This window comes from Benincasa hispida, chromosome 1, assembly GCF_027475165.1.
Source record: "Benincasa hispida cultivar pf3 chromosome 1, pf3_genome.v1.1, whole genome shotgun sequence".
NCBI lineage: Eukaryota > Viridiplantae > Streptophyta > Magnoliopsida > Cucurbitales > Cucurbitaceae > Benincasa > Benincasa hispida.
In genome coordinates, this window is record NC_143478.1 from 16,957,870 (window position 1) to 16,969,141 (window position 11,272).

At 27.6% G+C, this 11,272-nt stretch overlaps 1 protein-coding gene across 1 annotated transcript; it reads left to right on the forward strand.

Annotated features, from left to right (window-relative positions):
- The first annotated feature begins 1,663 nt into the window (after positions 1-1,663).
- LOC120069420 (auxin-responsive protein IAA4-like) lies at positions 1,664-3,303 on the forward strand. Its single transcript, XM_039021159.2, has 4 exons — positions 1,664-2,038; positions 2,145-2,362; positions 2,493-2,592; positions 2,703-3,303. The coding sequence occupies exons 1-4, from the start codon at positions 1,821-1,823 to the stop codon at positions 2,776-2,778; spliced, it is 612 nt and encodes a 203-aa protein (XP_038877087.1). The 5' UTR covers positions 1,664-1,820; the 3' UTR covers positions 2,779-3,303.
- The last annotated feature ends 7,969 nt before the right edge of the window (positions 3,304-11,272 follow it).

Below are 11,272 nucleotides of genomic sequence, written 5' to 3' on the forward strand. Positions count from 1 at the left end.
TATAATATATATATAGTTCATCAAGTTTTAGTATAAACTAAAAAGGAATTAGGAAATAGTAAGAAGTGAAAAAGGGGCAATAGGAGGTCGCGGCATGTCGGCCCATTAGGGAAAATGAGATTAAGACAGCCTTTTTCCTTTCCCCTACCACATGCAAAACATTTAATGTAATTACCAGACAACTCGTCAAACCTCAACCTCTATTTTTATTTTTGTTTTTTTTTTAAAAAAAATTATTTTCTTCCTATGAATTCCATAAATAATATCCAAAAAATTTATTGAGATTTTTGTTCATTCAGAATGAGAAGTTTCGCTCTAATTATCCTCTCTTTCTCTGTTCGTGATGCTTCATGGATCATTCCTCATACTCATGTGTTTTCTTTCACGTCCTTTTGTCTAATCAAATATTACTTTATTTCATATGATCCACTATTCAATTTTAATTTTACACACTACTACACTATATTAGTGGCCTCCATCTATATCAACATTCTTTTAAAAATTATCATTTAAAAAATGCAGTTTTTAAATAAAAGAAAATGAACCAATATATAGATGGATAAATAAATGAACCAATGATAAATCGTGAACCAATATAAAGGAAAATGAACCAATATAGTAAAATATCAATGATAAATCGTGATAAATTGCTATCGTATACTAATATTTGTAACACTCAAGTTTAAGATGGATAAATAAATGAACTAAAATCACATTCAAATAAGAAAGATAATCTAAGTATGGGTAAAAGACTTGACATCTACTACTTATACCAATAAGTTGTACTATCATTTTTCATGGTAAAATCATAAAATTTCTAAAATTAAGCATGTTTAGTTTGGATAATTCTAGATTGGATGATCTTATGGGAGCTTTCTTAGGAAGCATGTGAATGAAGATAAAATATGTTTAAATTATTCGTAAGCCACCAAATACCGAATTCAAATTGAATTTCTCCTATCATGTCATGACTCAATTAGATACGTGATTTAGTGAGAGATTTTCCATGTCCACCCCCTTATCAATAGTGCTATATTATTCACTAAAATTCTCCCTTCCCACCTAAAAACTTTCCTCCAAGATTTCTCAAAATTCGAAATAATAATATTTCTCTAGATCAATTTATAAGGATAAAGTGATCATATTGAGAATTATATCTTAAACTAACCCTTTTGGTAAAAAGAAATATTAATAAATAAAAATTAGTAATGAAGTAAAGAAGAAGGAAGGAACCAAATTCCAAAGACCAAAAGTAACTTTAGATACATAAATAATATTGTTTGAATTAAGAAAAAGAATGATAAATGTAAAGAATAGTGTAGTTTTCCAATAAAAGCGACACCTTAAACGTGAATTAAATTAGGAAAAAAGAGAGAGAGTAATTGGTTTAATGGTAGGCAGTAGGAAAGGGGTTGGTGTCCCACATGGAAGTGCATGTGGACCCCATTCACGTGGGGATGCCCTACAATCCAACGCTCCAGATCTCTCCTCACTCATCCAGCTAAACAAATCTGAACCCTCCATTTTCACTTCCCCAATTTCCTTGTGTCCCACTCTTGTCCCCTCTCTTCACAGACACTTTGCCTCAAAGTTGCTGCCGTTGCTACCGACAGCTTCCTTTACCTTTGTCCTCAATTCAAACCCAAAAACTTCTATTTTATTAATTATTTTTTCTATAAATAAAATACCCTTTTGCTTTTATGCCTTGTCTATAAAAATACAACCACTCCCCACCTCCCCTTCCACCAAATCTCATTCCATTCCTTTGAAAGAAAGAAAGGAAGAAAAAAACTCTAACTTTAACTCAAAATTTGGAACCAATGGCGTTTGAAACTGGGTTAAACCTCGATGCGACGGAGCTCCGCCTTGGACCACCCGGCGTCGACGACAGTAAATCACAAGAACAACCTCAATCTCTCAGAAGCATCACCAACAACAACAAAAGATCATTATTATTACCAGAATCCAACCAGAGCTCATCTGGATCAAATATTACCGTTTCCTCTGATTCCACTCTTGAAACCCCACCTCCCTCCAAGTATGTTTTAATAAATATTACATTCTTTTTATTTACTTTTAATTATTAATAATAATTAATTAGATTATTGGTTATTAATTTTATCCTTTTGGGCATGTAATTCTAGGGCTCAAATTGTGGGATGGCCACCGGTTCAGTCATTCAGAAGGAACATTCTTCAAGGGAAGAAGACGGCGGCGGTAACGGCGGCGCCGGAGAGTAGTGGAAATTATGTGAAAGTAAGCATGGATGGAGCTCCTTACTTGAGAAAAATTGATGTCAGTTTATACAAAGGATACCCTGAACTCCTCCAAACTTTAGAAGACATGTTCAAATTCACCGTAGGTATGAATCATATTTTAAATTAATTTTCCAACATAAACCTTTAATCTTTTTTTTTTTTTTTTATCAAATTTTCATTGAGATAATTAAGTAATAACATATATATATATATATATTTTTTTTATTTCTTTAGGTGAATACTCGGAGAGAGAAGGGTATAAAGGATCTGAATATGTTCCAACTTATGAAGATAAAGATGGTGATTGGATGCTGGTCGGAGACGTTCCATGGGAGTAAGTTCTTATTTATTATTATTACTTTTCAAAATTATTGGAAAATTGCTTAAAAATTTTAATTTTGTTTGAAATTGATCTGACATTTTATATGGGTTTTTTATTTACAGAATGTTTATGTCGTCGTGCAAACGTTTGAGAATCATGAAAGGGTCCGAAGCAAAGGGATTAGGATGTGTTGCATGAAGAAGAAATTAAAAAAAGAAAAAAAAAATCAAAAGAATGGAAGGATTCAAAGAAGGAAAATTGGGGCTTGGGTTCTCGATGGAAGAAGAACAAGCTAAGAAGAAAAGAATTGTAGGATTGTTTATTATTAAGATTTTAATATCTTTTTTTTTTTGTGGGGAAGGATATTTCTTCTTCAAAGATGGAATTTTTCTTTTTTCTATGCAACCAAACAAACAGAAAAAGATCAGAAAAGGCAGTTGGGATTTGCAGAGAAAATTGGGTGTTTTTTTGAGGGAATCATTTGATGATATGATTCTTCATGAAGTTTGATCATCTTTGAAGAAGTTAATCGGGAGTGTCTCATGGTGGGAATTTTAATCCCAATTATATATCATTATCTGCAGGGAGCAGATAAATGATTTGTTTTGATTAGTATTATTATTGTTATTCATATTTATGTAATTGGATGCAAAAATTATATTAATTATATATGTTCATTAAATTTTGTTGATTATATATGATATGATTTTTTTGGTATCTAAATCAACCAATGCAATCTCTCTCTTTTATTCCATCCTTCAATAGTTAAAATCTTGATCTTACCACTTGAGTCAATTTTGAAAATTCAAATTCATAGTCCATTAATCCGCTTTTAGATATGTGCTAATATTCAAATAGAAATATCCACGGATAGGGATGGGATGAGATGACTTCCCAGAACTATCTTTATGAAATTTTCATTTAATTTTGTAGGGATAAGAGCAAGATTTCTTAAGGAAATTGATAATTGATTCCGTTCAATTTTCTTTTTAGAAGAAAAAAATCCCAATGAAATGATTTTTTGAAAAAATAATTAATTTTTTCTTACCTCTTACTAAACCTTCATTTAAAGGGTTAATTCTTTGTTAAAAATATTTTAAATTTTTTAATGAAACAAAATAAAACTTCATCTCAAGTTATTTAACTATCCATAAATAAAAGTTTAAACTGTTCATCATAGGTAAACATGTTTGAATCATTACAAACTCTATAATCTCTTACCTATGATCAACCAATTTTAACTTCTATTTATGAATAGGTAAATTTGCATATACATATCTTTGTTTATATATAATGATTTAATAATGACAAAAATAAATAAAACGAAGAACACTAAACAAAGATAAAGAATATACCTCATTTTCAATCTATATAATGATTTATTCATAATGACAAAAATAAATAAAACGAAGAACACTAAACAAAGATAAAGAATATACCTCATTTTCAATCTCATTTAATTCAAAGTGACTTTTTTTTCCATTCACTCTCCCATTTTTCGTCTAAACAAAGATTCTCCACTAATTAAGTTTGAGCCATGAAATTTGGGAAAGAATGAAGATCTCTTTGCCTAAGCAAAGCGCATAAGATTCAAGGTTTTTTTTTTTTTTTTTGACAAAAACTTTTTCACTTTTTCACTTTTTTTTTTCATTTTTAGTGCAACTTTTTCGTCTTTTATGTGGTTAGTTGTCTTGTAGTTTCTTTCCGTCATTAATTAATTTCTATTTTCTTATCACAAATTTTTTTGTTCTTAATTGAAGACTATGTTTGAGCTGAAAATTTTGAATAGAAGTCAATTGTTTTTAATATGTAAATTTATAAGCTTAATTGAGAATTATTAAATAGAAAAGGAAAAGAATAAAAGAATCTTCACATGTGTTTGCTTGAAAATAATTTATGCACCACACTATAAACTACTAAGTGGACTTAATTTATTAAATTGGATTAATAATTGACACGTCGGCTAATTTCTTTTGTGTGGTGCACTTGAAATTTTCACTTACCTTTGTCTCATTACCATTCTTATTTCTTTTTCGTTAAGAAAAAACTTTAATACAATAAATTTATATATATTATAAATATTATAAAAATAAATATATACTCATTGTTTAGTGTCGTAAAAGTTATGTGTCAATCTTCATGTTGTTCATGTGCCTTGTAGTTATGCATGTTTAGTGTCCATATAAGACCACATCCTACTTTGCCTATAAATAATGGCATTTGATGATCTTAACATCACACACATTAGTGAGAAATCCACTTCAAATTTTCACTAAATTTTCATATTCTTGACTTTTTCATAATTTTGGTTATTTTATTTATTATTATATTTATATACTATTATATTATATTTTCTTCGTATTCGTCGTACTACGTTGTGCTCCTCAATTTCACAACAATATATTTGTTTTTATCTTTTAAAAAACTAAAATGGTAATATAATGATTTTATTTTTATTTTTTATTTTTTTATTTTTTTTATTTTTTGAAAAAAGATCTAGTTAAATTTAGATAAAACAAACAAGTCTTCTAGACTATCGTTTAATAAACAATTTATCTTTTAAAATTTTGTTTATGATTTTTTTTAAAACAAGAGACTAAAGGAGAGTTGGATGATAGAGTGCACTTAAGTTGACACCTCGGTAGTATTCTCCTTGATAGCAATCCCATTTTTTTAATTTGTGTTTATGATTTTAAAATTGTTTACAAACATTATTAAAATTTGTCAATAAGCATGCTCACCATTTTTTTAGAGAAAGGTGCTTACCATCACAAGCAACAACAAAAGACTAGATTACAAGTCTAATCTTGATAGCTTTTAAGGAATTTGTATTTAAAATACTTTTAAACTTTTAATTTTGTGTCTAATAAGCTTCTATACTTTACCCCATCATGACAGATGGAAGAAATTGTGAAAGTAGCCTCATTATCCACGCCTCTGATTGGATGAATGGAGGACCAACCGACCCGAGTTTTTATGAGCGTTGGTGAGTCCTAGAGGGTGGGAGTATAACGTGGGTAAGGTAAAGAGACCGTCAAAGAGGAAGCCAAACTGGGTTATCAAGTGCAACTAAGATGAATGTGAGTGAGGGATAAGCTTTCCCCGTTGACTTACTCAGTAGTTTTAACTTATTGATTGACATTAACCCTAGATAGTTTTCAATTAATTTTGTTAGGTACTGGGGCTTTTCTTCTAATATTTAAAGCTCTTTAATTTGGGAGAGCATATGAGAGCAAGCAGCTACAGACTGTGAAGTTGAATGCTTGAAGTCATTTTAGATATGACAAGACAACTTAAATAACCTGAAGGCTTAGCCCAGTCTAAATGAAGATTGAGTCCTCCTTTCTCCTCGATCCATAGAGACAAAATGGTGCAAGTGTAGTAGTTCCAGGCAGGCAGGTAAGGGGGCTTCGCAAACAAAGCACCTACCTCGGACAAAGTTTTGTAAGTCAGTATCAGTAGCTAGGAATCGTCTCATGGGATGAAGGAGAGTGTTAGGGAGACTTTGTTAACATGCGCATGCTTTGTCATGTTAGTGTGGAAACCTTAAATAAACTCATGATAAAAATAAAAAAATAAAAAAAAAACCTAATAAGTTCTTGAATTGTCAATTTTTTTTGTCTACGAACGATTTTACGTACCGTTTGGTTCATTTAATTATATAATTATTGAGATGTTTTAAATTTGAAATCATTTTTAAAATTTTTAAAATTACTTTTTTTGTATGAAAAAGATCACTCATGTTTTTAATTACTCAACTTGAGTTCTCTTTGTTCAGATGTCAAGAACAATCTTAATCTTTAAGATAATACAATGTAATAGCTTCTCTATTCATATCGAATAAAACGATTTATCTTATTGATATATATTGAGCAAAGCTAGAAGTAATTTCTTTCTTAAAAAAAAATTGACATTTGTGAAATATATATTTCAATATGCTATTGGTCATAATTTCAAAAAAAAAAAAAAAAAATGGAGCTATTAAGTTGAATGGTATATATATATACACACACACTACATACATACAAATCCATACACACACATATATATTGAAAAGAAACTTCATCATAACACAAAGAAAAGCCCTCTCAAGAGAGTACCAAAAACAAAAAAAAAAAAAAAAATCACTATTAATGACATAACAAATTCAAGAAGGGAAATTAGAAAGTCAACTTGTCTCATAATCTTTCGTATTGGAAGAAACAAAAGAAAAAAAAATCGAAAAACCAACGACATATCGAGTAATACTTATAACTCATATTTACCTTAATTATATTTCTTATTAAGAATTAGGGTTTGCTAAAAGAAAAGATGAACTTTGGTTTGAAGTGAATGGGTGTCAATAAAACAGCCACAGCTCACACACATGATTTAATGATTGTAATGAAAAAGCATCCAACACATTGTGTTTAGGTTAAAACAGTTCTTTTTCTTTTCTTTTCCTTTTCTCTCTCTCTCTCTCTCTCATTTCTTTATACAAGCACAAAAGGAAATAAAAAAAGAGGCAGATATAGTGTTATTAAAATTCAAAGTTCTGTAAATATTACCAAAAAGAGACAAAGCAACCAATTTTAATAAGTTTGAGTAACCTTAGAGAACAAATGCTTTTTCATAATTAGATTACAATATTTTCACCAACCAAATATTACCCAAAATTAACCAATTATAACATTAGAAGGTTTAGTAATGATTTTTTTCTTTTTTCTTTTTTCTTTTTTTTTTGTAAGTTTTCTGTTTTTGAATTTTAGGAAGGTTTAAACTTATAGTCCAATCATAAAAAGTAAATAACTTTTAAAAATATTCTTTTTTTCCCCCAAGTTTTCAAAACTTGAATTAACATTGCGTGATGTCGATAAAAAACGAATAACAAAATAATAGAATAATTTTTCGTAGAATTAGTGTTTATAAGGTGAAATTTCAAAAATTAAAAAATGAAAAGTCAAAAATCATTATAAATAGGGCATGTATAGAAAATAAAGCTATACAGAAATGTACTCAAACCCTAGAAGTAAATAATTAGGTAAACTAAAATCTCGTTTGGTAACTATTTCGTTTTTTTTTTTTTTTTTAAGATTAAGCCTATTTCTTCCTATTTTTTATAACGATTTGCATCTTTCTTAAGTATAGTAGTTGGATACTTAGTCAAATTTCGAAAACAAAAACAAATTTTTAAAAGCTTTTTTTCTTAGTTTTTAATTTGACTTGGTTTTTTAAAACTATTGATAAAAAGTAGATAACAAAAAAAAAAAAAAATTTAGAGGTAGAAGTAAGGTCTATAGACTTAATTTTAAAAAACAAAAACAAATACTAAGGCCTCATTTGGTAACTATTTTGTTTTTTATTTTTTGTTTTTGAAAATTAAACGTATAGATACTAGTTCTACCTCCAAATTTGTTCTTTTATTATCTAGTTTTTACCGATGGCTTAGAAAACCAAGCCAATTTTTTTTAAAACTAAAAAAAGTCTTTAAAAACTTACTTTTGTTTTTTACATTTAGCTAAGAATTCAACCATTGTACTAAAGAAAAAATGTAATCATTGTAAGAAATAGAGAGAATAAATAAACTTAATTTTCAAAAACAAAAAACAAAAAATGAAATAGTTACTAAACAGGACTTAAATTGTTATTAAATGGGGCCTAAACGTCCAAATTTACTTATTTAATATCCCAATTAGGCTAAACTAAAATCCATCCAACCGTCCTATAAAAAAATAATTAAAAAAAAATAAAAAATCTAACATGAACATAAAGATTTAAAGTCCTCACAAAAACAGACTTTATCTATGTAACCACAATTTTTTATAAGAAGAAAGTAGGAAAGAAACTGTATGATGAGGAGAGAGTTATAGGCTATGAAACACAGATACTTCATGTGAAGTAAAGAATTCGTATCAAACACGTATCAAATATCGATACTTTTAGATACTTCCCAAATACGTATCTGACACGCGATTTGACGTATCTATTTCTACGCATATTTTTAAAAAAAAAAATAAAAAAGACAAACAACTCATATAATCTTTCCCAATCTAAAACTAGACACCTATTTAAAAAACTCACTACTTGAGTCCAAAACTAAAGGAAAACAAAAAAAATAACAGACCAAACCCTAAACTAGAATCATCTAATCTCTATCTTCACATTTGAATCCCCACAAGATCCACTAAAATATAAACTATTTGAATATTTTCAACAATTCGATGAAGAAGTTCTTCGTTTATCTTCATACTTCTCTATCTAATCTTCTTCTTCTTCTTTTTCTTCTTATAAATATATGGGAAAAAAAAAAGGATTGAAAAAGTAAAAAGATGATACCCTCAGCACGGAAATCCTAAAATCCATATTTCAGGAGGGCATATAAAACTCTCGAGATTCCCTCAAAATATCCGAGAATCTTTAGATGCCTGGACCTCTTACATTACCACAAAACAAATGCAGTAATCTAGATGTCGACTCCATGAAAAAATTAGATTCTTACAAAACAAACGACCCCTAAGGATTGTAATTTAGAGCTTTTGATCATCATTTTGGATATATAACTTTGTTTTTGGAGAGTGTTCTTCAACTCTAAGAGATGAATTTTTCTTGTTTGGTCGTGAATCTAACCTAATATCTTTTTACCCGCTACATCACTTAACCTAATTGAGGACACTAATTTAATAGGTGTAGGATTTAATTTGATGAAATAATGAAAAATTTTAAGTCAAATCATCAACTTTAAAAATTGCAGTACATATTAGTTATCGTTAAGTTTTGTCATAACAAAGAAGATTTTTTTTTTCTCTCTGTTTTTTTCTCTTTTTTACGATATAGGTGAGTCGAAATTTACATCTCAAAATTGATATTATATATTCTGTCCGTGATCAAATGAGTTTTATATTCATGTTGTGCATCAATTACCGTTATTATTATATAAATAATAGGGTGAGAATTCAAGCTATTATATTTCACTTAATTTTGAAGGTGTTGCGTTTTGCATTTATTTTTTAAAATTGTTTCTGGACTTTGACTTTTAAGTTAGATTTGGGTGTTACAATTAATATGTGGTTGGGTTTGGAGTCTTGTCATCATCTTATTCTCACACATATTTAGAAGATTGAAGTGCATGTAATAATCATTTCTAATATTCTTTTAAAAATTCAGACGTTTTATCAAACTTTTTAAATTATAATTTTTATTTTGTTTAAAGAAACATTTAAATTCATTAATTAATCGAATTCTAAAAAAAAACAAGTTTTTTGAAAATTATTTTTATGTATTTTTAAAGTAGACAGATTTTTTTTAAATAAAAAAAAAACAAAAAATATAACAAATACATATAAATTTATAGGTAAAATTAATGTTTATAAGCTTAATCTTTATAAACTAAAAAAAATAAAATTGTTATCGAATTAGACCTTGATTTTAAAAAATATTAAGTTTTATTTTTCTTGTTGAATTTTTATTTTATTATCTAAATTTTAGGGGTTTTTTCAACATTAAAGCAAATGTTTGAAAACCTTTTCTTTATAAAAGTGGTTATAATTATTTTTTTTAATTAGACTAAGAATTCAAATGATTCCTTATTAAAATGTAAATCTTTATAAAGAAATGGTGAAAAAATAAATACATAATATTCAAAAACTAAAAATTAAATAATTATCGAACAGGTCTAACCGTAAAATTCAATTAAAATTAAAAATAAGTCAAAGTGAAAACCCATTCATAAATCTAATATCATAGATTAAAAAAATAAAAAGGAAAAAGAAACAATTCTTTTTTCCCCAAGTTCAAACGTAGGACACAAGAATTTGAACTCTAGATTCTTAATTAATTTTCTATTGCATATTGTTAAAACTGAAAGTAAGACTTTTTAGAAACCTTTTTGGCCTCTGCCTACTGACAATTTCTCCATTTTTAAAATCGCATTTTTTATGTATAATATATTAGTTTAAAATCAACCATCAAAGTATTTACATCGATATATTCGTTGATACATCTACAAAAATTAGAGTGTTGGACAATGATATTAAGAATTTGTAAATATCTTCAATAGCTTTTATAAATATCCATAAAACATAAAAAATATATATATATATATATATATATATCATCTATTAATCTCAATAGGAAGATATACACTAATAATAGGTTTGTTTTCAAATATAGGAACATGAGCCAACTTATTTACAAATATAGCAAAATAATACTATCTATCAGTGTCTAGTTTAATCAATAATAGATAATGATAGACATCTATAAGTGTATATGATTGATAGACAGTGACATTTTGTTATATTTGAAAATATTTTAGAAACTTTGTCAATTAAAACAATTATCTCTCATTATGAGATATTAAAAGTAAAATAAGGATAATTTTTTTTATATGATTGATTTATTAATAGAAATATCCATTGGTATTATATATTGATCAATATATCTCTACAATTGAAAATACCAAATTAATATCTACCTTAATATTTTAATCTTTATATGGAACTAAACAAATCCCACCATTTATTGTCAAAAATTGAGCCATTCCTAAAGTTGAAAGTGTATGTTATTAATAAATATATTTATTTTTTCAGCAAATCCTATCGAGCAACGAGCATATATTTTGAAGTTTGTAAAAAATTTATCTCTTTCAAATATAATATTCCTGTGATGAATTTGGAGACCAAAAGACACACCTAAATTGCACTCTCTACTTTTT

Coding starts and splice junctions, on each gene's coding strand:
- LOC120069420 (XM_039021159.2), top strand. CDS start 1,821: ATGGCGTTTGAAACTGGGTTAAACCTCGATGCGACGGAGCTCCGCCTT. Junction 2,039..2,144: donor GAAACCCCACCTCCCTCCAA/GTATGTTTTAAT, acceptor ATGTAATTCTAG/GGCTCAAATTGTGGGATGGC. Junction 2,363..2,492: donor CATGTTCAAATTCACCGTAG/GTATGAATCATA, acceptor TTATTTCTTTAG/GTGAATACTCGGAGAGAGAA.